The sequence below is a fragment of the Pogoniulus pusillus genome, chromosome 34 (genome assembly GCF_015220805.1).
Source record: "Pogoniulus pusillus isolate bPogPus1 chromosome 34, bPogPus1.pri, whole genome shotgun sequence".
Classification (NCBI taxonomy): Eukaryota; Metazoa; Chordata; class Aves; order Piciformes; family Lybiidae; genus Pogoniulus; species Pogoniulus pusillus.
In genome coordinates, this window is record NC_087297.1 from 13,063,323 (window position 1) to 13,089,680 (window position 26,358).

The following is a 26,358-nucleotide window of genomic DNA, read 5'->3' on the forward strand; positions in this document are numbered from 1 at the left end:
CAGGGGCAAGTGTAGAGTCTGGCACCTGGGAAAGAACAACCCCAGGGAGCAGTGTAGGTTAGGGACTGAGCTGTTAGAAGGCAGTGAAGGGGAAAAGGATTTGGGGGTCCTGGTGGATGGGAGTGTGAGCATGAGCCAGCAATGTGCTCTGGTGGCCAGAAGGAGCAATGCCATTCTGGGGTGGATTAGAAGGGCTGTGGTGAGTAGGTTGAAGGAGGTTCTCCTGCCCCTCTACTCTGCCCTGCTGAGGCCACATCTGGAGTATTGTGTCCAGTTCTAGGCTCCCCCATTTCAAGAGGGACACAGAACTGCTGGAGAGAGGCCAGCACAGAGCCACAAAGGTGCTGAAGGGAATGGAACAGCTCTGTTAGGAGGAGAGCCTGAGGGAGCTGGAGCTGTGCTGCTGGGAGAGGAGACTGAGAGGTGACCTCAGCAGTGGTTATAAAGACATAAAGGTGAGTGCCAGGAGGCTGGAATTTTGACTGAACATTTCACAGCCACAATCTTTCCCAGTTGCCCCTCGCTTCTTGGCCAGCCCTGGTGGAGTCACCGCGGGGTGGCTTATTTCAAGCACAATCTAGTGGCTCTGTTTCAAAAGTACCAAAGAACAAAGCTCAGAATTGCCCAAGTAAAGAAAAATTAACTTCTGCTTTTGAAGGAGACCTTGTGACAAAGACTGAGGTGTCATGATTTTAACCATGGCAAATAACAAAGCAAAGAAGTAAAGTGCTTCTCATCTTCTGCACTGCTTGGTAAACCTGGCTATAGGATGCCTCAGCTCTCTCCTGGAGATGCCATCCATGGGCTGCAAGCTCTTGTTGGGCACTTGAGAGCCTTCTGTCCTGTCTGATCCTCCCCAAGGTGGGGCACAAGCTATGGCAGTACCTTTGATGTGCAGAAGAGCAAAGGTGAGGCAGAGGCTTTGTGCATCCCAACCCTTGGCAGGAACTGTCCCCATCAGCTTCTCCCTGCTAGCAGCAGCCCCTGGCTGAGCAAAGCTGCCCTGAGCTTGAGAGAGTGCCTCAGGGAGCAGAGCCTGAGCCACTAAGCATAATTAAGTCTACTCCAGCCCAATCCAAGACACAAATATATATCCATACATATATAAAAATTATTTAATTTATTATAGGTTAATTATTATAGGTTTGAACTGGCAGAGGGGAGATTCAAACGAGATGTTAAGAAAGGGTTCTTTGCAGTGAGGGTGGTGAGACACTGGCACAGGTTAAGGGTGGTGAGACACTAGCACAGGTTGCCCAGGGAGGTTGTGGAGCACAGAAGCACCCAACGTGATCTTCTGTGCTCCACAACCTCAAGGCCAGGTTGGATGAGGCTTTGAGTGACCTGTTCTAGTGAGAAGTGTCCCTGCCTGTGGCAGGGGGTTCGACCTGGCTGAGCTTTGAGGTCCCTTCCAACCTAAACCATTTAATGATTCTCTGATTTTATCTGGATATAGTGCCTTAGGTGAGATCTCTGCCTTAAAGCAGAAATTGGGTTGCACTCTTCCTATAAACACCAACCAGGGAATCCTACTTCGGTGCCTGTTTGTGGTATCCTCTTGTAAATAATCTTAAAAGACATGAATATTTATTTCGTGCCTAGTTCTATAAACACTTGGATCCTGGGGATGCTGAGTGGCTGTGCTGACAAGGTAGGTGCAGTGCTTACGTAGTACAACAAGCCCCAAACTTTCTCCTTCCCCAGCTCTGTGACGCAGACACAAAATATCAGCCGCAGTGATTCATAGGTCTCCTTCTCCCACGTACCGCGGCCGAGGAAACAGGCAGGCAGAGGCATTCACTACATTCCAGCAGCCTTTGGTGTTCAATGCCTTTTATGATCATTTGGATTAAAAGGGTGGGTGGCTGGATGGATTTTGTGCCTGCAAAGTAAACTGTAATGAGAGCTTTGCAGTGCAGACCTAATATAAAATAGAATTCACCAGGATGCCTTATCATAGAGTCATGGGAGAGCTCCAAGCTCAGCCAGCCCAGCCTAGCACCCAGCCCTGCCCAACCAACCAGACCATGGCACTAAGTGCCCCAGCCAGGCTTGGATTCAACACCTCCTGCCACACAGACTCCAGCACCTCCCTGGGCAGCCCATTCCAATGCCAATCACTCTCTCTGACAACAACTTCCTAACAACATCCAGCCTAGACCTGCCCTGGCACAGCTTGAGGCTGTGTCCCCTTCTTCTGGTGCTGGCTGCCTGGCAGCAGAGCCCAACCCCACCTGGCTACAGCCTCCCTGCAGGGAGCTGCAGACAGCAATGAGCTCTGCCCTGAGCCTCCTCTGCTGCAGGCTGCACCCCCCCAGCTCCCTCAGCCTCTCCTCACAGGGCTGTGCTCCAGGCCCCTCACAGCTTTGTCGCCCTCCTGTGGACACCTTCCAGTACTGCAACATCTCTCTGCAATGGAGGAGCCCAGAACTGGACACAGCACTCCAGGGGTGTCCTGAGCAGTGCTGAGCACAGGGGCACAAGAACCTCCCTTGTCCTGCTGCCCACACTGCTCCTGAGCCAGCCCAGGATGCCATTGGCTCTGCTGCCCACCTGGGCACTGCTGCCTCCTCTGCAGCTCCTCTCTCCCAGCACCCCCAGCTCCCTCTCTGCCTGGCTGCTCTCAGCCACTCTGGCCCCAGCCTGTAGTGCTGCTTGGGGTTGTTGTGGCCAAAGTGCAGAACCCTGCACTTGGCCTTGTTCAGTCTCATCCCCTTGGCCTCTGCCCACCCATGCAGCCTGGCCAGGTCCCTCTGCAGGGCCAGGAACCTGGCCAGGGATCTTCCAACAGCTCCACAGCTGCTCCTAGCTTGGTGTCATCTGCAAACTCACTGATGCTGGACTCAATCCCCTGGTCCAGATCATCAGTAAAGACATTGAACAGGACCGGGCCCATCACTGATCCCTGGGGCACACCACCAGTGCCAGCTGCCATCTGGCTGTGGCATCATTCACCACCACTGTCTGGGCCCAGTCCTCCAGCCAGTTCTTGACCCATTTCAGAGTGAATCTGTCCAACCCAGGAGCTGCCAGCTGTGCCAGGAGCTGCCAGCTGTGCCAGGAGCTGCTTGTGGCAGAGAGTGTCAAAGGCCCTGCTGCATTCCAGGCAGACTCCATGCACAGCCTGCCCCACATTCACCAGGCTGGAACCTGATCCCAGAAGGAGCTCAAGTTGGTCAGGCAGGACCTGCCCTTCCCAACCGCCTGCTGGCAGGGCTGCCCCCTTGGCCATCCTGAAGTGGTGTGCGATGGCTCTCAAGACGACCTGTTCCATGCCCCTGCCAGGCACTGAGGGCAGGCTGAGCCCCCTCGCAGCACGCCTCGGCGGTGCTCGCCGCACATACGCAGCGGCAGCGCGGCCAGGAGCGGTGCCTGCGGGCGGCGATGAGCGCTGTGCCCCTTCGCCGTTCCGCGGCCGCGCAGCAGCGCGGAGCCTGCGCGCACCGGCGGCACCCACGTGAGCCGTGGGCGGGGCCGCGGAGGGAAAGGTCAGCGGCGGCGGAGGGGGAGCGGAAGGTCAGGCAGCCGCGGAGCGGAAGTGGGAGCCGGAGCTGCGTCCGCCATTGTGGGGAAGCGGAGCCTCGGAGCGGAGGAGAAGGGGGGGGGGTCTGGAAACCAGCGGCGCTGCAGCCCGGCCGCCCGGCTCCTTCGCAGCGGGAATCGGATCGGTGGCGGAAGCAAGCGGGCCCGGGCAGCGGCGACGACAATCAAGCGGCGGGGAGGAGGAGGAGGGAGGAGGCGAGCGGCCCCGGCGTGCGGAATCACTCGAGGCCCAGGCGGAGCGAGGGGATCGCGGCTCCCCGTGAAGAATGTCAGCCACCAGCGTCGACCAGGTGCGAGCTGCGGAGCAGAGGGGCGCGGCCGCCCGCTTCGTGCCCTTTCCTCTTCTCCTGGCCTGTCGAGGAGCGGGGGGTGGGGGGGCGGCGGCCGGGCGGCCACCTGCACCTTCGCCTGCCGCCGGGGCGGCGCGGTTCGCGGCCTTCTCCCTCCTTCCCTTCCTCCGTTCCGCCGCCATGGGCAGCGGCGCTCGGTCGGAGCCGGCGGCGGCCGGGATGGCGGGGCCCCTTTGCCAGCCCGCCGGCCACTATTTATAACCGCTGCTCCGCGCTGGAGCCGCTCCGCCTCCCCGCCCCTAGGGCCCGCCGGCGCTCGGGCCCGCGCCTCCCGGCCCGCCGGCTCGGCCCCTTTGTGTGTTCCGCACCCGCAAGCGAGCCCTGCCCGGCCGACCCCCTCCGGGGGCCCGTTGCCTCCTTCCGCCCCGGGAGAGCCTGGGCGCCGGGCTCCGGCTCCGCTTGCCTGCGCACCCCGAATTCTCGCTGGCTCCTCGTTGCCGCATCCTTTCCCTTCGTGCCTTTCTCTCACCCACCTCCTCTCCCTTCAGGCCTCTGGTTTCTGCTCCTTCCTCCGCTCTTCCCAGCTGCTCTCCGCGCGGTGTGCGGCGCTTGTCTTTGGCTGGCTCTTCGCTAAGCTCAGAGTTTGGTATTCTTTTCTCTCCGGCCTCTCTTTGGGGCCGGAAGCTGGTTTTGTCTCGCTCCCTGCTTCCTCCATGGCCTTCTGCCCCTCCCCGAACGTTTTGGCCCTGCAGCCTCCTGTCTCCTTTTATTTTCTCGCTGTACATTAACCTTTTCTTTCTTTTGTCTCACTGCATGCTCTCCAGTTGCCTTTAAGGCACTTGTTTTTAACCTCGGGGATCTCTTAGCTTTTCACTCTTAAGTCTTTCACGAAGGCTTCTTTCCAACTTCTGTCGTTGCCCATCTCTTGTTTGGGCTGTTCATGGTTTCGTGCCTGGGTTAGACTCATCCCAAAGGTGCAGTTGAGGTTTTTACACTGACAGAGATTTTTTCCCTCTGGTTAGGGGAGAAGGCGGTGAGTAACCAGGGCAGTGTCCAAGTGTTAACCCCGAGGCAGATGCACATAGCAGCACGATGGAGGTGGCTTCCTCCTCAACTTTCAAACCCCTGAACGCTGAAGTTTCTTAGGATTAGAGTGGTAGAGAGCCTGGAGATGCACTCAGGCTTAGCTGTGAGATGAACTCGATTTTCCTGGGCTAGTATTTATGTTTCTCAGCTATTTTGTTTTGCTGTGGAGGAATTAAGGGTGCTGTAACTCATACTGTTGAGTGAGTCTTAGTGCATGACAGATTAACAGTGTTTTGCAACGACTAATCCTACAAAAAAAAAAGAAACCAACCCCAAAACTTCCTTAAGGTATTATTTCCTTGGGTGAAAACTTCATGCAGACAGTAGCATTTTCTCAGTTTAATTGCTTAGAGCAGGAATTCACAACTTGTAGTTCAGCTTAAAATATCCCTGTGCATTCCTTTTTATATCTAAAAGATACTGGCAGTGTGGGTTATACCTTCCTGAGTGTCCATCAGTCCTCTTAAAAGATGACATCCAATAGGCAAGTTCTAGTACTAGCAGTGATCTGAAGCTACTTTTCTTTGTCTTTTTACTCTCTGCTTTATGGATTGCTTCTGATTCTCAGAGTGGGCTGTTGAAATTCAATTGTTTAGGTTTTCAGCACCACTGAAGCCTCATGTGGAATATTTTCCAGTTTTGAAATTATTTTGTTGGTTGTGTATTTTCCTAATCACAGAGCAGCAGGTTGGAAGGGACCCCAAGGATCATCTGAGCCAGGATCTCCCCAAAGTTGTTTTAAGGCCAGGTTGGACGAGGCCTTGAGCAACCTGGGCTAGTGGAAGGTGTCTCTGCCCATGGCAGGGAGGTTGGAATTGGGTGATCTTGAAGGTCCCTTCCAACCTAAAGCATTTTATGAATCTGTAGTCCAATATTTGATAATATATATCTCAATATAATATTTTAAGGGTAGTGTGTTTTTAATGCTATTTTAAACTGGCATTTAAGTTGAAAAAAATAAAACTGTGAAATCCTTAAAATTAACCTTGAGAGGATTCTAACTGAAGTATTTTACTCCCCCCCCCCCTTTTCTATTTACAGAGACCTAAAGGACAGGGAAATAAAGGTAAGTTGACTCCTATTTCTGTGTAACTCTCTAATGTTGCTATTAATGGAGGTTAATGTGTCACAGACACTTGTGGGAGGAGAATGTACCTGTAGGATGTCTTCTTTCAGAGGGAGATGCTAGGAAATGGTGTGCCAGGATGTTATTTCCCAGTGTTTTTACTGTGATGCGATTCAAAACCTTTCACTTTGCACCTCAGAAGCAAGATGATCATGCAGCTGTTTCTTTTTAGCTGACTTTGGGATGTGCTTGTGTCATCTCTTTAACAGTACACCTTGGTTCTTGCTCTGTGGTGAGGACTAGAATCATCAGGAGGAGGCTTTTGACCAGCTTCCTTAGCTTGTGAGACCACAGCCACGTGTCTTTAGTTACTCATATCTGAGCAGAGCACATCATCTTCCTGATTCTCAGAAGTTCTGTGGCCTTTTCTCTTCCTTTTAGTATTAGTAGAGAATATTCCCTCGGTGTGTGCAGGCTGCCTGCTTTTCTCCTTTTGTCATGTTTCTGTCAACATCTTGGTTTTTAAATACCATGCTCAGCAGGGTTTCTGCTCTCCCACAGAAGCAGGGAACTAGCTCTTAATAGCCTGCTCTCTGAAGTTCTTGGCAGATCTGTCACAAACTGCATCTCAGATGATCTCTTGCCGTTTATTTCTGCTCTGGAATTTGTTACCTTCTGATAGAAAACCTGATATTCTGTCAGGGAATGGTTTTGCCTGGGTTAATTCTTAGGTGCTATGAGGCAACATGTGCACAGCCACCTTCATGTGTTACTGTGCTTACTGCTGCTTCATGCACTTAGAACTTCTTTTTTTTTTGAGCTCATGTACTCTTTGCCCCACTCTGGTTTGTTATCTGAACTCATCTGATTGCTGTCTGTGAACTCTCATTTCATGCTATCTACACTGTGCTTGCTCTGCTTTCCTGTGTCTAGATTAGCTGGCACATGGTTCCTGAATCTCCCTGAATTTGGCTTGTTCCTTTTAATTTCTGTGCATTGAGCTAAAAATGAAGTTGTGTTACCTTCTCAGTCTGATCATCCTTGAAAACTTGTTCTCTCATTCTGATGCTTCAGCCTTTTCTTGACTCAAACTGAAGCTTTCAACAATATCTTTGAAAACTCTAGTGAGCCAAAGCAATAACCTCCTGCTGGCTGTTGTTTGGTGTGATATCCTTTTAGTTAAACTTCAGTTAGGATTAAGCAATAAAGGGCTGAGAGATTGTGTGGCAGCACCATTGAGTATGGCAGCAGGAGGAGTTGGCTTTGGGTTAGAGACTGTTTTCAAGAGGATAAATGAAGTCGGTATCAGCAATCCTCACTGGGCACGTGTTAGCAGGCAGTAATCTTTTCCAGGTGTCATGACAGGTCCCAGTTTAAAGGAGCTTCGAGAGAAGATGTGATATAGAGTTAACAACTTAACTTGAAAGTACTCATAGGCATAAGAATAGTAGCGTTAAGGAGGGTGTTTAAAAAGTGACTGTCCTTATCTCTGGTAGAACATAGCAAAGAAAGAGTGAGAAGGGCTGCATGGAAATAGAGCATTTGTCATTGTGAAACAAGAAGAGACCTGCAAGCAGTAAGTAGGAGATAGCTGTAGTAGCACTGTCTAGTAAACTGGTTGTGGTGCTTTAGTCCAGCTGATGATGAATTGTTGTTCTGTGCCGATAGCCTTGGCCAGTGTTTGTGGGATTGAAGTTCCAGTGTGTATAACAACTATCCATCTGTCCTGTTGGATGTTAATGCTGGCATTTCAGAGCCTTGAATGAGTAAATTACCATGAGTAGGAAGTTTTCCCCTTATTGTCAACTACTCTACAATTCAGAGCTGGCTTCATTCCAATGGTGTCCTACAGTGGGATGCTGGTGCGGAGAAATTGGAATTCCTAGGATTCTGGTCTTCCTTTCCTTTCAGTGTCACACCTGTGATACAAAGTGCTGACTTGGTTTACTCTTTGTGTGGAGTTTTTGGATTTGTAGTAGGCATAAAAAGTCAACATTAGGCTTAAACCAAGCATGAGATGTTTGTGTTTGTTTATTCTCCACTTAAAGTGCAGTGAAAATTTGGTTCTTAACCCTTTGGCCATCACTATGCAAGTGGCTATTCAGAGGACAGTAGCAGTTAAAGGAATATAACCTTGAAGTTCCTTATTTGAGGTGTTTCTTCCCACCATCTGCTGATTTTGTATGTTTTAAGTGTTTGCAGAGGTGTTTGGTGTTTGCAGGGTTGGGATTGATACAGTTATTTTTAGCAGCTCTGGATTAGTTTCAATTAGTATTCTTCATCACTGCCCTGTTCAGTTGGAGCACTTAATGTGGAATTTTTGGGAATGAGGCATGCATCTTAATCTGTTTGCTCTTGTTAAACCTGTGTGTGGGCTACATCCTTCATTATAAACACATTGTGGAAAGGTAGAGGTGAAAAGCCAGAGAAGCACATTTCTAGTGAGGCTGTTTCACTGGAAGGGCTTAGGTTTCCTAGGAAAGATGCCCATATAGAACTGTTCTGTGTCACTGACTTCAGCTCTCAATAGAAAAGAAATAAAACAACACTTCCCAGACTGTTCTGGCCTGGTTGTGATGGCAGTCCAAAAATACTTCTGTCTCAAGTGACCTTTAGCTACTTCTGAAACAATAAACACAGCAGATGCACATTGTATGAAGATTAGTTGTCAGGATGAGGAGATTAATTCTGATAGGATTCTAGTCTTGACATGCAGCTGTTTACTCCTTCCTTTGTGGTTGCATGCCTTTAAGAAACTTGTATCCCTCCATGGATGGTTCTCATTAGAACAGAATTGTGCTCCTCAGACTATTTCATTAAGCCTGAGCAATGGACATGGCATGGACAAAAGATTTGGAGGCTCATCCCATGTGTGATTGTGCCAAAGAGAAAAGAGGAATAAAGTCTTCCAGCTCATTAACATGTTACCATTGTGTATAAATTCAGGATGATTAATGACCTTAACTGAAACTATTTAGGGAAAAAACAAAACCCAAACCCCAAACAACCCAGCCCCCACCTCATTTCAGTTTAAATTTGGGGTTTCATCTCAAAATACTGCTTCACTGAGTTTTAAAGCTCACCATTGCTTGTCATGTTTGGCTCTACAGTACCAGCTTGTAATGACTAAAGTGTCCATCTCAAGCGAGCCATTCAAACCATGAGCTGCTTTCTTCCTTCCCAGATCCTTGCTTTGCAAACCCTCCTCTTGTGCTGATCTTTGGTAAAAGGATACCTTTTCAGCTTTTCTTCACAACTGTCTGAAATTTTTCCTCCTGCCCCAGTGTGCTTGTTATTCCTTGTAATTATTCCTTTGTCCTTTTCCAGCTAGTCCCATTCCCTGAAGGCAGTTTGGCTTAGAGGTGTTAAAGTCAGACATGATAAAGATGGAAGTGACTTGGTCCAGGCCCCACTTTGTTTGCAATGTGAACTTCAGTTGGCAGAAAGAACCCTTGGTGAAGCAAGGAAAAAAACCCTTTGCTCTTGAACAGTATCTCTTGCAAAGCTGAAGGTTTAGTTGCACTGCTCAGAGGCTTTTATTTAGAGAATCCAGAGAGTCAGCTCCTAACTCATCAGAAAATGTTTGCAACTTCTGCTGTGGTGGTTTTTCAGTGCACCTTAACTGATGGCTCTTAAAACTTGTTTGGTTTTGGTTGGGGATTCTGGCACTGAATCTGTTTGATAAATAACCAAAAAATGGCCTTCTGGAGAGTGGTGATTTCATCTTCTTTGTGTTGTATAATTGCAGATTGCTGGGTTTGAGTCGCTGTTCTGCTTTGTGCCATGGGGAAATAATGGAACTTAGGGAAAATGTGTGCAATTTGACTTTAAATAGGAGCCTGGGGGAGGGTGGAGAGACACTACAAGTAATTTGGGCAGCTGGAAAATACCAGGTAGGTGTAATGCCTGGGATGAAATGAAAAGTAATGGGAGGCCAAGAAGAGCAAGTAGGAAGAGATTCCATCACGTGGTGGTATATATGTTGGGAAAGGATTCTAATCACCTTTGAGGACTTGAGTTCTTGTGTCTGTCTTGATTTGCGCTCTCTGAACTTCAGAGATGCAGCTAATGCACTAGAGGATAGTATTTATGTAGGGAACAGAGAATTAAATAGTTGGATAACAGTGCCCTTCATGGTTGTCTTGGTGGGTAACTGACTTTCCTCCTGGCAGGATAAAGCTGTATGTTGCAACTTTGCCTGAACCTATTGAATGTGTCTGATCTGGTTGGTCTGCACATTTGCACTCGATCTGGTACTTCTGGAAACGCAGGATTGACTGCCTGTGCAGATGAGGTGTGCCTATAGCTTTTCCTCTGTCTGTGGAGCTCAGGAAAGAACAGTCTGGATCAATCTGCTCTTGGTTGCCATCTTTCCAGACCTCACCTGAGATTGATCACCAAGAGAATGGAACGATTTCCTTTAAATTTGACAGAGAGATGTTTAATAATAACATAGCCAGTCTCAAATGTAGAAGTACTTCAAAAGCAGAAGCATTTCAGTGTACAGGCAATGAAGAAGTGTTACTTAGGCCTTCCAGGGTGTACCTAATACAGCTTTGCTTTCAGTTTCAGTACAAAACGGTTCGATTCATCAGAAGGATGCAGTAAATGATGATGATTTTGAGCCATATCTAAGTAGTCAGACAAATCAGGTAAGTGAGTGTTGTTTACTATCCTGGAGTTGATTTTGGAGTTCACCTGATTTCCAAACTGATTTATTTTTTTCTGCTGATATTTTCCCTGAGTATCCACACTTACATATTGTATCTTGCCTTATCTAATATCTTAAACAGGTAGACTCTTAATTCTGGTTCAGTTACAGCAGGCTCTGCTGTTGCCTGCTCTTGTGCTCTGACTACAGAAGGATGCAGTTACAAGAAGCTTGAGGAGGAGAAAAAAAAAAACCCCAAACCACCAATTCTAAAAAAATCCCCCAAACCCAGCCCTCAGAACAGACCTAACCCCCAAAACAAACTCCCACACCTTAATTTACAGAGAAATCATCATATGTTGGATGCAGTTCAAAGCAAGTTTCACTGGCTCTGAGAAAATATTAACTCCTTGGACATGATTTCCTTGTAAGCTGGTAGAAGGAGCTCACAGCTGATGGTATAATAGTTTGGAGCTTAATGTTATACAGCTTGGAGTAACTCTTGTGCCAGGGAGTTAATGACTTTATTTTCAGAACTGTGAATTGTCTCTAGTCAGAAGTTAATATTTATGAAGTTCAGCTTCTTGGTGGTTGTGCTGTTGAGGGAGGGAGACAGTGCAGCCTATTAAAAGGCTTTCAGAATTGCCTTTGTTTGATGTTTAGATGATGCTTCTTTAAGGCTGTATTATTTAGAGGATGGTAAATGTGCATTTTTCTTCTCCAAACAACATCAGGAGTCAGGTGGGGGGGTAGTACTTCAAGTGTCTTGGAGCTTTATCTTCTCAAGAAGGAAATGCTGTGATTGCCCAGGTGTCTTGGGAAGTGGATTTGGAATTTAGCAGGCAGAGTTTGTTCACAGTTTGTACTTCATGCCCACTCTCAATAGGGTGGTAACATGACTCTTTGATTGTTAGTCCTCCTGAAACATCCTTGCATCCTTTTCACTATAATATTCTGCCACATGTCCCCAATTAGAAGCGAGAAATTTGACCAGAAAGCTAAGAATACCAAAACTTGAAGTGTTAGTTGTAGCTATTTTTCTGTCTTTAGGATAAACTACAGTTGTTAGGACATGGGTTTTTTTAAGTACTTTGTTATTTCTTGCTGCTGCTGGCACTGAGGCACTTTAACCCTGAAAGTAAAGATAGTGTTACAAAAAGCAGAGATTTTTAGTGCTTGGAAAAGGTCTCTTGAGGAAAGCATAGCCATGTGATGGAATGGCTTAGGTTGGAAGGAACCTCAGAGATCATCTTACTTCAACCTCCCTGTCATGGGCAGGGACATCTCTCAACTAGACTCAGCTGCTCAAGGCCTCATCCAGCCTTGCCTTGAACACCCCTAGGGAGGAGGCATCCACAGCCTCCCTGGACAACCTTTTCCAGAGTCTCACCATCCCCATACTGAAGGGCTTCTTCCTCAGCTCCTACTCTGCCTCTGCTTCAAACCACTCCCCCTTGTCCTGTGTCTAGACGCCTTCATGAAAAGTCCCTCTGCAACATTCTAAGGTCCCTTGAAGTATTGGAAGGCAGCTTTAAGGTCCCTCTACAGACTTCTCCAGGCTGACCACCCCTAGTTCCCTCAGCCTCTCCTCATAGCAGAAGTGCTCCAGCCCTTGGATTGTCCTTGTAGCCCACCTCTGTCCCTCCAGCAGATACCTTGTTTGCCTTTCACACTGAGGGGCTGTGGTAGTTGCAGACACATGCATACAATGCTTAGGAATGCCTTTGGCTGTACCTCAGTTTTCTTTTCCCCGAGCACCCTTGCCTGCATTGCTGACCTGTGGTTTTCTTCCCTTGCAGAGTAACAGCTACCCACCAATGTCAGACCCGTACATGCCTAGCTACTATGCTCCATCCATTGGATTTCCATACTCTCTAGGGGAAGCAGCATGGTCAACTGCAGGAGACCCTCCTATGCCATACCTGACAACCTATGGACAGATGAGTAACGGTGAACACCATTACATCCCTGACGGCGTCTTCAGCCAGCCTGGGGCCTTGGGAAATACTCCTCCCTTTCTGGGGCAGCATGGATTTAATTTTTTTCCTGGGAATGCAGACTTCTCTACATGGGGGACGAGTGGATCTCAGGGACAATCAACGCAGAGCTCTGCCTACAGCAGCAGCTACGGCTATCCGCCGAGTTCTCTGGGGAGAGCCATAGCGGATGGACAGGCTGGATTTGGCAGCGATACTCTGAGCAAGGTGCCTGGGATTAGCAGCATCGAGCAAGGCATGGCTGGACTGAAAATTGGTGGAGATATGACGGCTGCTGTCACAAAAACTGTAGGGTCAGCTCTGAGCAGTACAGGTATGACGAGCATCGCGGCCAACAGCGTGCCTCCGGTGAGCAGTTCGGCACCTAAACCCACCTCCTGGGCTGCCATTGCAAGGAAGCCTGCTAAACCTCAGCCCAAACTCAAGCCTAAAGGTAACGTGGGCATCGGGGGCCCCGCTGTACCACCACCACCTATAAAACACAACATGAATATTGGAACTTGGGATGACAAAGGGTCAGTGGTAAAAGCACCCCCGGCCCAACCAGTACTGCCTCCTCAGACTATAATCCAGCAGCCTCAGCCATTAATTCAACCACCGCCACTGGTGCAAAGCCAACTGCCTCAACAGCAGCCTCAGCCACAGCAACCACAACAGCAACAAGGACCTCAGCAGCAGGCCCAGCCTCACCAGTTGCAGCAGCAGCAGCTGCAGAACCGCTGGGTAGCTCCTCGCAACAGGGGCGTGGGCTTCAGCCAGAACAACGGAGCTGGCGGCGAGAACTTTGGTTTAGGTGTTGTATCCGTTAGCTCCTCGCCTTCCGGGGTGGAGGTGCACCCAGTGCTGGAGAAACTAAAGGCCATAAACAACTACAATCCCAAAGACTTCGATTGGAACCTGAAGAATGGACGTGTGTTTATAATCAAAAGCTATTCAGAGGACGATATCCATCGCTCCATTAAGTACTCCATCTGGTGTAGTACTGAGCATGGCAATAAGCGCTTGGACGCCGCTTACCGGTCCCTGAATGGCAAAGGCCCACTCTATTTGCTCTTCAGCGTGAATGGCAGTGGACACTTTTGTGGGGTGGCTGAGATGAAGTCTGTTGTGGACTACAATGCCTATGCTGGCGTCTGGTCTCAGGATAAGTGGAAGGGGAAGTTTGACGTCAAATGGATCTTTGTCAAAGACGTTCCCAATAACCAACTGCGGCACATCCGCTTGGAAAACAACGACAACAAACCTGTCACCAACTCGAGGGACACTCAAGAGGTACCCCTAGAAAAAGCCAAGCAAGTGCTTAAAATAATTGCAACTTTCAAGCATACCACCTCAATCTTTGATGACTTTGCACATTATGAGAAGCGTCAAGAGGAGGAGGAAGCCATGCGTAGGGTAAGGCATCAGTGTGGCTCTAGTGGCTCTCCTGTGTTTTCTGGGCTTGGAAACCTTGCTTGTCGTGCAGCTGGGATTCCTGTGTGCAGGTGGTGAAGCAGGAAGTGGTGGGGGGAGTGTTTTTAAGGTGTTTCTGCTGATAGGACTGGCTCTCGATGAAGTGATTTGAAGTTCCTGTAGCTTGTTTTGTTAACCGCTCGCATCGCGAGGAACCAGCCCTGAGTAAGCCAACCTCTGACATGTCTCGCCCTTCAAAGTAAACCCTGAACTGAGTGTGTCATCGTAGCTGAAGTCATCTAGTTTAGATATTTATGGTTTCACAGAAAGGACCTGAAGTTGCAGGAGAAGCCTTAGTTAACATTTCAAGTGAGGTTCTGCTTTAGCCTTAAGCTAACAGCACGACTGCTGTGAAAAGCACAGGCTGTCACCTCGACCCGGTTTGTCTGGTGTGCAGTTGTGAAACACAGAAGTGATGCAGCGATGATGACTTGTGCAGTGCCAGGAGCATCTTTGGGGGTATTTCTGAGAGGTCATTGCCTTTAGAAAAGCAACATGGAGTTAACTTCTGCAAAGAAAAGCACACTTAGGATAGAACTGCAGAGAAACCTTGAGGTTTGGAGGCATCACAGAACTCAGACCAGAAGGTATTTAGTTTAAGCTGATGTGTAGGACTTGTCTGTCTTGTGTGTACTCCCTGCTAATAACACCTTCACCATTGGCCACAATCTTTAGTTGTGCTGTATTTGTTTTCTTCCCGGGCTTGCTAGTGAGTGTAAATAGATGCTTTGTGTCGTGGTTAGCAGCGTTTCAGGAACTGCTGTGTCAGTTAGGTGATGTGCAGCCACTCAGAATATAGGAGCTGGCATCAGCGCAGCTTGGTGGAAGTGCTCTGTGTTCATCCAGTCCCATCATTTACTGCATATAAAACCCCCAAATTCCAAGCTTTATGCTCGGTAGTGGCTTCATGGGATGTGAAGCCCTGAATTTATTCACATCTTGAAGCTGCCACAATTCTGTCTGTGCAAGAATTTCACCTTCTTCATACCCTCCTTTCTTCTCTTGTGTTTCTGTTCCTGCAGTGCTTCCACGCCTCATGTACATCCCTCAGCACACGCAGACATTGACATCTCCTGTAGAGCAGTGCCACTCACACCCAGCAGCAAATGAGTGCTTTTATTGCTCAGCTCTGCAATAAATCATCCTGCTGGAAGTTTTGTATTGTTTGGAGGCAGAATGAGCAGCCCAGTTGGGAGGGGCAGTGCCTTTGGGTTTTAATTTTGATTTTAATTTCTTAAAAGAATACTGAATATGCCCTAAATCAGTGCTGTGCCTTCCTTGAGGATGGGAGGCCTCAGTTTTAACTGACACCCAGTGTAAGGCAGAAAACTTTGATTTTTAGTGTTTCAGGCTTTAGCACAGCTTTGATTTTTGGTAGTGTTTCAGGACTAAGTTGATAAAGTTTCTCTGCAAGCCTTCATGTTTCAGTGTTTTCTTAATTGTGAATATTTGAAGGTGTTTCACAACTTCAAAATTGCCTGCTCTTGTGAAAAACCTGAACCAGAGGAGCCACAATTTGGCCCTGCTCTAGCAGCTCAGGAAGATAATGGGGTTTATTTCTGGGTTTTTTCCCCATTAGCAGCAGAGGGAAGCTCTGGAATTTAGTAGGAGGAACATAGCTTGTTGGTAGTTTCTCTCTGCATGCTAAACTTGATCCCAAGTGCCCCACTCAGCCCTTAGGAGGTCTCTTACTAGATGACTCTGTGCATGTTTGTGTAATGAAGTAATGTTGCTGTTTCCTTTTGTATCTTCAAGGAAACTGTGTGTGACTCAGGTACCAAACTCTGTATTACTCTCTTGTTACTACTGAGAGAAACCATCCTTCCATAGCAGGAGCTGCATAGCTAGTTGTGAGGTTTCTCCCTTTGTTGATGGATTTAAGATCTGCCTTAATCAAAGGAGGTATATCCTTAATCAATACAGGAAGTCAGATTAAACTAATGGCAGCTACCCAGAGATCATCTTGATCATTCTCTCTAGTGGTGGTTTTAAACCTTTAGCTTTCTTCTCTTTATCAGCCAATCTGTCTTTAAATTGTGGCCATAACAGTAGTTGACTCCTCTGCTTCAAGAATGGCTTGGAAATGCAACAGTTAAGTTCTGGTTTATGGTGAATTGAGTAATCTTTTATTACCTAGTACCAGCAAGGCTTTTATGGAGCTCTATTTAAATTCATGCACTTTCTACTGCCAGTAGAACTGTGTAAATTTAAGTTCATGCCCATTTTCTGTGGCAGCTGTGGCAATCACTTTGCTTCCAATGTTTCAGTCATGAAAGATGTGCTTATTGCTGTTAATAAAATATTCAATGCATCAAGCAGCAGCAGTCTTGTACATGTTCCTTCAAGTTCAGTGCCTGGTTTGTTGTTGCTTAGGAGGTAACAACTCTTCCTGCAGCCAGTGGATCTAAACAGAGTAAACAGCAGATGAGTTATGGATTTAATTTACTCTAGCACTGTTCATCATTCCAGCTAACTTAGTTTAAAATAATTGGTTGTAAAAGTTTAATCTTAACAACTTGGAGGGATCAATAATTAATTTCCAATATGGTCCAGCAAGATGTTTTATTAAAACATGGCAGCAGACTTCTGGCAGAGCAGTGCAGAGCCTGTGATTAACATGAAACTTCAGGAGCTTTGTTATTTGATAAAGGTCATTTGCAAATGACTATGAATAGTCTCCTTAAGTGTAAATATAACTTATATAAATATAAACTTATATAACTCTGCTGCCTACCACTCTATGATGTGACTCTGCTGTGGGTAAGGTATCTGCTGCTGGGCTTGGAAACTGATTTGTGCTGTAGTGACAGAATGGTTTGGGTTGGAAGGGACCTTAAAGCTCATCCAGTTTCAACCCCTCTGCTGTGCACAGGGACACCTCCCACCAGCCCAGGGTGCTCAAGGCACTGTCCAGCTTGGGAGTTTTGAACACTTCCAGGCTTGGAGCCTCCCCAGCTTCTATTGGAAAGCTGCTTCAGTGCTTCATCCACCGGCCTGGGGAAGAATTTCCTCCTAATGTCTGATCTAAATCAAACTTCTTCCACTTTGAAGCCATCCCCTCTCCTCCTGTCACCTCCTGCCTTTGTCAAAAGCATGCATTCATTCATTCTGTCACCCTCTGACTGCCCATCCCACCGTGGTGGCTGTGCTTGCTCACACCGTGTCCTTTGTTTGCATCTTTAGTCTTGGAGACGCTTCGGCCAGCTGCAGGTTGTCTTGTTACAGGCACAGAGATTTCAGACGTGCCAGCTCTGTGTGTTTGGTAGATCGTTTGTGTCCAGAGGTGGGCTTTAGCTTTACTGCAGGCTAGGGATAGTGTTGAAGAGGTGTGCATGTTGAAGTCTAGTACCCTGTAGAGGGGATGTGTAAGATTGAGTGGTGGGGTGGCTGCCGTTCTCTAGCAAGGGACAGGGGGATCTTAGACTGCTGAGTGACAGAGCTGGAATGGGGTTAAACTCACAGGGGGTCTCAGCTGATAGTGGCACTTGACACATTCTGAGAAGCCTCCCGAGTCCTCTTTACAGAGTGGATTTAAATTCTCTGACTCTGGAACTTGGCAGACCAATTTCTCCTGTAAAATAGGGACCTCTGTTGGAAAATCTGGGAATATCAACCGAGTGGTTTTACCTTCTGCTGGAGAGACCAGCCCTTTTGGAGCCTAATTCCTCACTGCTCCTAAAGGTAGCTGCCCAAGATGAGATTGCAGATTTGATCTGGGCTGGATCTGAGCTCAACCCTTATTAAATGCTGTATCTTTAAGCTGTGTTTTCTAAAGCAAAAGAGTCCTTCTAAACCTCTTCTTCCGGAGCAAAAGCAGAACCTTGAGTGTACCTGAAGAGCTGTTAGAGGTCATGAAGCAGCCTTCTGCTTCCTGCAGCATCTCCTCAGACTGCCTGCTCCATTAAGAACAAATGGAGTAGAACTCTGGTGCTTTTCCTGCTGTTTGCAGGGAAGAGCTGTGCTTGGATATTGCAAGGAGGTGCCAGTCTCTGTGACTGGCCACACAGCGCTTCTGCCTTGCTTCAGATTCATCCCCCAGCTGGGCTGCTTAGCAGAAACTCCAGTGGGGATGTCCAGGGGTGGGAAAAATGGCACTTAAACCCCCACACATCTAGTGAAGCTGTTTCTGCAGATGCAGTTCAACTAGGATTGGTGAGCTCTGTAGCAAAATTGCTTGCCTTTCACCTTCAGAGTCATCTAGAAGTGATGCATTGCAAGAATTTATATCAGATGATAAACTGAGCTGAGTTCTTTGTGAGCACCTTTTTGAGAGGCCTCGTTCTGTGCTTAATATTGGCAGGTAATTTTTATTGGTTTGCTTCTGTAGCAGGAATTAAAGTTGTGAGAAACTTTCATTGCATAATCGGAGAATGGTTTGGGTTGGAGAGGACCTCAAAGCTCATCCAGTTCCAGCCCCCTGCCATAGGCAGGGGCACCTTCCACTAGAACAGGTTGCTCAAGGCCTCATCCAACCTGGCCTTGAACACCTCCAGGGAGGTTGTGGAGCACAGAAGCACCCAATGTGATCTCTGATCTTTGATCACCTTCTGTGCTCCACACCTCCCTGGGCAACCTGTGCCAGTGTCTCACTGCCCTCAACCTGTGCCAGTGTCTCTCCACCCTCACTGCAAACAACTTCTTCCTAACATCCAGTTTCAGTCTCCCCTCTGACAGTTAAATCCCCTTCCTCCTCATCTTGTCATTACCAGACCTTGTCAATAGTCCCTTCCCAGCCTTCCTCTAGCCCCCTTCAGATCCTGCAAGGCCACTCCAAGGTCTCCTCCAAGCCTTCTCTTCTCCAGCCTGCACAGCCCCAACTCTCTCAGCCTGTGCTCACAGCAGAGCTGCTGCAGTCCTCTGTTCTTATGTAGCTTATGACAAACCAAGGTAAATTAAATTCATGGCAGACTGGTATTGGAGTTACCCACATCCAGAGATCATAAATGGTAGGGCTTGAAGGAAAACAGTCAAAGAAATTTCTCCCTGGTGTGTTTTCTAGGCCCTGTGTGTAGATGTCATTTCACTTTCAGGCCTACTGTGGATTCCTTAGCAGGGCAATCAAATGAGATCATCTTTCCTCTGATGCTCACAAGCAACAAAGGTTTCAGAGTCATCTTCCTGCTCCTCTTGCTGGCACAATGATCTCTGAATGCAACCTCCGTAGATGGAGTTAGAAGCATTCTGCTGTGTGAGTCTTCAGAAGCATTGCTAGAGAGTGAAAACCTAGAAGCTTGCTTATGTTTATTTTCAGGTTTGGGGTTTGTTTGGTTTTTTTAATGAGCTTGCTGAAATGGCTGTCTTGGAGCTAATTAAACTCTGCTATTTCACTGTGTAAGGATGTGCAGCACTGTGAGGGAGCTCTGGCTGCTGGCAGCCAGCATTGGCCAATTCATCACTGCAAGCATCCACCTGGGAAAACAAGACTGGAAGGGCTTCTTCTGGCTCAGGGAGTTCAAGCTTGATTTCTGCCCAGCTTTTCCTCATTGTGTGTTATCATACCTTTAAAGCAGTCTGATTCTTTCCCCACCTCAGAGTGCTTGTACCCTGCTCTGTGTGCTGTGGGATTTTGGATCTGTGTTAAGTCCTTAGTGCCTTTATTATTACCATAATAAAAGAGTAGGATCTGTCCATGCTGCACTCAAAATGCCTGTGGCTGCTCAAATCTAAATGGAGTTCCCTTTTCACTGGGTTTTGTTCACATTCTTGCTGCTGCCAAGTTTCAGACACTGAAATGAAGTAAAATGCCATCAAAACTAATAGGAAGGGTAAATAAATTGCAAGTCTGGATCTTGCAGCTTTTCAGACTTCCTTAATATTTATGTGCCTGAAAGGCTTATTTACTGTCTGGAGTTCAGATGATCTGCAGCAGCACAGTCTCAGATGAGTATTAATTCATAAGGAGAAGGAACTGCTCTGGAGTTGTAAAACCTCCTTTGACTTCCTCTGACTTTGATTTTTAATTTCTGCCTTGAAGTTTTCATGTTGGGATGAGGAATAGAAGCAAATGAGTCTAGGGAAGGGATGGCATCTCCACAGGAAACATTGCTAGGTCCTTGTAAGGCTTCTGAAGACCCTTCATGTCTGATTGTTCCCTCCCATTGACCCAGAATTCCCACAAGTGCTTCTCAGGAAAATGTGGTTAAGTATTTCTGTCTGGGTTTGAGAGAATCTATGTCTTCAGGAGATTTACCTTCTCTAGTTTGGAATTCACAGAGGGGCTTGGATTGGAAGGGACCTTAAAGGTCATGGACAGGGACACCTCATACTAGGAGGTTGCTCAAGGCCTTATCCAACCTGGCCTTGAACACTTCCAGGCTTGGAGCCTCCACAGCTTTCCTGGGCAGCCTGTTCTACTGTGTCACCACTCTCATGGAGAAGAATTTCTTCCTCCTGGCCAATGAAATCCAGCTTCTTCCAGTTTGAAGCCATTACCTCTCACCTTTCCAACAAGCCCCTCTCTAGCTCTCCTGTAGCCCCTGGCTAAGCCCCTGGAAGGCTGCTCTGAGATCTCTCTTTGGAGCCTTCTCCAGGCTGAAGAACCCCACCTCTCTGCCTGTCTTCACTGCAGAGGTGCTCCAGCCCTCTGATCATTGCCCTTTTCTGGCCCACTCTGGCAGCTCCCTGTCCTCCTTACATTGGGGGGCTGCAGAGCAGAGTGAGAAGTTCAGTTCTCTTTCACACTGCTGAAGTTCCAGTAATGCAGTTTTAAGTCAGCAGGCAGTGAGTTCCTCCCCACAAGCAGTGGCAGTTCTAGCACTTTGCAGCTTTCCCAGAGTCTGTGGCTCTGAGGTCAGTGTTGCTGCTGTCATAGCTGTAAGTGCTACTCTGGGGTGCCATAAGCTGCAGGTTGTGGCTGGTGCCATTGGTCACTGAGATTGCAGGAGCTTTGCTGTGGTTCTTCTCCCCACCTCTCCAGCTGTCTGGGCTCCAGTCCCCACAGCACTGCTGGCAGAGGATGCTGCACACAGTGTGGGCTGCTCACGCTGCAGATCAGCAGCGTTTTGAGGTTGAGGATTGAATCACAGCTTGCAGAGAAGCAGCTGAGCTGTGCTGCACCTTTCCTCCTGAAGCTGCTGTGAGAAGGCTGCCTCTTGGGAGGTGCAGCAGCCAGCTCCAGCCCTGAGCATTTTAAACAGTGCAGTGAGCTGCAAAGCTTTGGCAGAATTGTAGGTTTTGGGGTGTGTGGAACTGTTTTGCCTGTGCAGCTCTGCAGCACTGAGTGGCTTTTGAGATGGATGCCTTGAGGTGCTGGGACTTGGCACTAGTGTAAAAAAAGCTGAAGTCATAGAACTACTTTGGCTGGAAGAGACCTCTAAGGTGATCCAGTACAGCCTTCAAACCATCACCACCCTGGACACTAAACCATATCCCCAAGGGCCACATTTCCTGCATGGCTCCAGTGCTGGGGACTCCACCACCTCCTTGGGCAGCCTGTTCCAGTGCTTGGCCACTCTTGCAGCAAGGAAGTGTTTCCTCATCTCTCCTGGTACAATTTGAGGCCATTTCCTCTTCACTTATCACCTGATACTAGGGAGAAGAGACTGACCCTAACCTCAGTAAGTCTTTCAGTTCTACCTTAAGCTTCAGTTTGGGGAATCTTGGGGAAGCAAACACTGCAGAGGACAGCAGTAGCTTGTCAGGCTCCCACTGACATTGTTGCCCCTTAAAGGGGAAGGGTTTTTTAAAAGACAGTGGATTGAATCTTGGGGAGGAGAGGTTTAGACTGGAGATTTGGTATAAATTGTTGGCAGTGAGGGTGGGGAGACACTGAAACAGGTTGCCCGGGGAGGTTGTGACTTGAAATGTGTAGCACATCCTTTTATTCCATTCACTGGCAGCAGTCAGGATTTCATTCCCTTGCTACTTGGAATTTTTATGAACTTGAGCTGCATTTTGAGTTGCAGAGAGCAGGAGGGCAGATTGCAGTGCAGCACTTTGAGATGCAGGAGAGGCTTTCTAGCCAGCTTGGCTCTGGGGTTCTCTGTGTGATACCTGTCTGGGCAGGACCCCATGGTTGTATTTACATACAGCTACTTAAAACTGCTACTTCATTCCTGATCATGACAGTTGCTTGGGCTCCTACTTACTACCATGGCATTTTCAGCACTCTGAGCAGTTCTTGCAGCTGAAGTCTGCTAATAGCAGAGGACTAATCTGAGATGTGCAGGAGCAGGCTATTTTTGCATGCCTTACAAGCAGGGTGAGGCATGAGGCCAGTGATCATCTGTCCTCAGCCTAGGCATGCTCCCTTAGCATTCCAGTTTGGATTAATGGCTGATACTGTCAGCCTCACCCTTGAAACCTGCTGTCTTACAGTGACATCAGTTGGGTCTCTTTGAACTAGGGAAAATGATTTCTAGGGGAATAGGGCAAATCTCTCTCGCTTTGTACTGGAAATGTGCCCTAGACAGTGCCCAGTCTCAGATGTACATCTAGGACCACGGGCTGCTCCTTGTCACCAGTGACTGTGCAAGCTTTACTCTGGTGTTCATCTTGAAACAGCTTGGAGGTCTGTCTTGGAGAGGGCAGGAAGAAGGGAGATGGAGATAAGGAAGAAATTGTATCCAGTGAGGGTGGTGAGACACTGGCACAGGTTGCCCAGGGAGGTCTTGGGTGCCCCCTCCCCGGGGGTGCTCAAGGCCAGGTTGGATGAGGCCTTGAGCAAGCTGGGCTGGTGGGAGATGTCCCTGCCCATGGTGGGGGGGGTTGGAACTGGCTGATCCTTAAAGTCTCTTCCAACCTGAACCATTCCATGAGACTATGAAATTTTCTGCTTCATTTATCAAGCAATGCTCTACATGAAGGTTCTAGTTGAGAGGAGAGGTGCTGGTTGAGATAGAATAGTTAAGAACCTATCACAGAAGGGCTCAGGTTGGAAGTGACCTCAGAGATCATCTACTCCAACCCCCTGCCATGGGCAGGGACACCTCTGACTTAGACTTGGTAGTCTAAGCCCTCAACGAACCTGGCCTTGAACACCTCCAGGGAGGAGGCATCCACAACCTCCCTGGGCAACCTACTCTCCATCCCTGATACTCCTCAGAAAGCCAAAAGGTCTCATTCCCAAGGATCTCATTTGCAGTCAGATGCCTCAGCATGCTTCAGCCCAGCAGGTAGAGCAGCAGGTCGCCCAGCGCCACCTCCTGCACGCACACAGCGCTCAAAGGGCGAGCAAGACTTCACCCAAACGCCCCTGTAAAACACCTCTGAACCCTTTTCCTTCTGACAGCAGGGCTTTTGGGGCACATGTCTGACACACTTCTGTGTTTCTGTGCTGGCTCGAAGGAGATAGTGCCTGTTGTGGGGTGGGGTGGAGAGGGGGGCATGAAGCTTGCTGTAGAGAGACGGAAGCGATGCGGCCGCCGCGGCGGGAGGCAAGCAGGCGGTGTTGGACTCTGTATTAATGTGATCTTTCCCTTTGTGTTTCTTCTGTTCTTCTTTTGTTTCTGTTTTTTTTTCCAGGAGAGAAATAGAAACAAACAATAACTATATGGAGATGCCCTGCTAGAATTACAACACTAATGATGTAGACTCTGGAAATGCCTAATATGTCTAAGAAGACGTTATTAAAGCTTTTGGGTTTTGTTTTGTTTTGGGTTTTTCTGTTTTGGTTTTTGTTTTGTTTTCCTGCTTAAGGTGACATCTTTGAACACTTTAACACAAATTTGACTCTTCTTGTAATGGTTCTCATCAGTGCATCTGCCCTTATACTCTCTCACCAAACACACTTGAGAACTGTACCTTCGTCAAGCACTTTCTGTCCTGAAGCTTTTACCAGTATCTGCTGTCTTTTGTATTTATGCATCCTAGCTAAGGCACAGGAGACTGAACGAATGAAAGGATTCATTTAACTCTTGGGATTTGTTCAATACTAACCTTTAACCATTAGAAGTGGTTCAATGATGTGAGATTCACATTGCTTCAATTGAATTATTCTTGGGTTTGTTTTGCCTTTTGGTCTAGTTTGGGGTTGTTTTTTTTAATGATTATGACTTTAATTGTTGGGTTTTAGCTATTCAACAGATTAAAAAGCAACAACAACAAAAGGCAAGTCATGGCATATTTAGTCCTGGAGTAAAACTCAAAAAGTCTAAATGTTCATGTGAAAATTTCTTGTAGTAATCTTGTTTCTGTTTTTAATAATGGCAAAGCAACTTTAAGCTGCAGCTCAGCCAAGCGAAAGGCAACAGAAAATTCTCTTGGAATGACATTTTTTTCCTCCCCCCCTCCCTCGTTTCAAACTGTTTGGTGTAAGAGGATATTAATATGCAGCTTGGTGGACACCACCACTTAATGCACATTTCTTTTATTATTATTATTATTATTTTTCCTGTAACATGTATACTGAAAAAGAAAAAAGTGCATTTGTCTGAGGAACTGTTTGTTTGCTACCACTCAATGAATCTCAGTTTTGAGTCAATGTACCTCAGTCTAAATCAAGACTTTTTATGACCTTTATAACTACATTTAAAATAACCTTTAATTCCTATTTCTGGGTGTTTGCAAGCCTGACCAGATTGCTATCATGAAAGTGAAAATTTACTCCTCTAGGTGATTCACTAGCTAAATAAACATAATTCTTGTTTAGCAAGCATATACTCTTGTTTCTCCAATCTTTGTTTTGTCCCAGCATCAAGGTGGGTTTTTTCCCCTCCTCTTCTGAGAGAAATACAGAGGTGGCCACGTTAAGGTGATGGAATTCTTCTTGTTAGAGCCAGGCAGCAGGAGTTTTAGGCTCCATCTTCACCTGGGTAATTGACTAGTTGTTTTTTTAACTCCTAAAAACTCTCTTTTTGTTTTGTTTCAGTTGCTCTCCTAACACATTTTTCTGGCTGCTGGAAAGAGAATGTTGAAAAATGTGAAGCTGGGTGTACAAAATCCTGAACAGCCTGTACCAAACTCCAGGGATAGCTTTCTCTTTTTAGAACAGCAGTGCAGAAGGCAGATATGTTAGAGCTTAAAATAGCAATACCACATATTATTTGAACATGCTTCATGTCTAACTGTCCAACACAGATGTTTATATTGTGTTTCAAGTCCTTCATGTACAGATCTCTTTATTTTTTCTGGCAGTCTGGTCTGGACTGTGAGTGGCAAAGGTTTGCTTTAATTACAGACTGGTTTTATTTGCTCTCCTCTTAAACCCCCTGCACTGCACTCTTCTCACCTTGCAGGAGCAAGGAGTTCAGCTCTCGTTTATTTCTTGCTCGTGGTTTAAAGTCCTTGCTTGAGGCTGCTGAGGAGCAGTTACCAATCTTAATTTTCACTGCCAGTTTTCTGGAAGCTCACAAGAGAAGCCACTCCTCTGTTTGGGACAAAAGAAGTGATCTGGCCTCAAAACAGAGGAGTAACAATTAGCAGGTGGGGTAAGGGTGGGTAGGCAAGGTGCATACTGAGAGAGGAGACAGGGAGAGAAAGGTTTCAAGCCCAAACCTTAGGAAATGTGGCTTGAGCCCCCAGACCTGCTGCTTCCATGCATAACTCTCTCTTGCTAACAGGTTTTATCGCTCTGTTGGCTGATTGATGGATTATTGCTTGTTGCTCCAGCTGCCACTGACCGGTCCAAAGTTGTCCATCCAAAGAATGTAATCCTCCTGCTGATCCTTCAAGGGACCAGCAGCTCTCTGCTTCTCCACTACAAAAATACCTTACAAAATGCACAGGAGCTTCCAGCTCCAAGCAAGTTGCTGCCAGGCAGGCATCCAGGAGCCGATTGCATGTGCAACCCTAGTTTGCTTCCACTGCAGTATTCATATTTTCGCAGGCTTTGCTTAGTGTTTCCTGCTCTAACCCCTTGCCTCTTCTAACAGCGTGAGCATTGCTCTTGGGTGGAATCACATTTGGTATCAAATGGGTTCACTGCTTCCTGGCAGACTTGGAAAGCCTGGAAAATGAGACAGGATTGTGTGAGGTGGAGGTGGTCGCACGTAGAGAGCTGTGACAGTTCTCGCGCTGCTCTAGGGTTGTTAGCAAAGCTCCAAACAGAAGAGATTCATTGCTGATGGTGTTAGTCATGTTGCAACTGATTTGCTGACTGCTGAGAGTTGAGTTATGTGCAGCTGAAATGAAAAAAAAAAAAAAGGAATTTTATGTGCATATAAAGTACTGTAAAAAAATTAGTATCTACCATTGTAAAACCAGCTCTGGAGTGCTGTACTAGTTAATGGACATGTGAACCTTCTAGCCTTCAGCTTCCTTCTGCACGAGTTCTTTTCCTCCAGAAAGAAAAGGAATGGTGCTTAATATCTCAAATAAATGTAGAAATACATTTAT

At 47.3% G+C, this 26,358-nt stretch overlaps 1 protein-coding gene across 2 annotated transcripts; it reads left to right on the forward strand.

Moving 5' to 3' along the window:
- Window positions 1-3,513: 3,513 nt before the first annotated feature.
- YTHDF3 (YTH N6-methyladenosine RNA binding protein F3) lies at window positions 3,514-26,358 on the forward strand. 2 transcript variants are annotated; one of them, XM_064170420.1, is made up of 5 exons: window positions 3,514-3,833; window positions 5,961-5,985; window positions 10,552-10,637; window positions 12,436-14,028; window positions 15,108-16,400. In XM_064170420.1, exons 1-5 carry the CDS (start codon window positions 3,810-3,812, stop codon window positions 15,150-15,152), a joined length of 1,773 nt encoding a protein of 590 aa, XP_064026490.1. In that variant the 5' UTR covers window positions 3,514-3,809; the 3' UTR covers window positions 15,153-16,400. The 2 variants fall into 2 exon arrangements, with proteins under 2 accessions (XP_064026490.1, XP_064026491.1); XM_064170421.1 differs by lacking the exon at window positions 15,108-16,400 and adding an exon at window positions 23,548-26,358 and having other exon boundaries at window positions 3,519-3,833.

Bases quoted from the DNA above. Each gene is read 5' to 3' on its own strand.
- YTHDF3 (XM_064170420.1), top strand. From the start codon at position 3,810: ATGTCAGCCACCAGCGTCGACCAG. The intron at 3,834-5,960 runs GTGCGAGCTGCG...TTCTATTTACAG, and splicing joins CAGCCACCAGCGTCGACCAG to AGACCTAAAGGACAGGGAAA. The intron at 10,638-12,435 runs GTAAGTGAGTGT...CTTCCCTTGCAG, and splicing joins TAAGTAGTCAGACAAATCAG to AGTAACAGCTACCCACCAAT.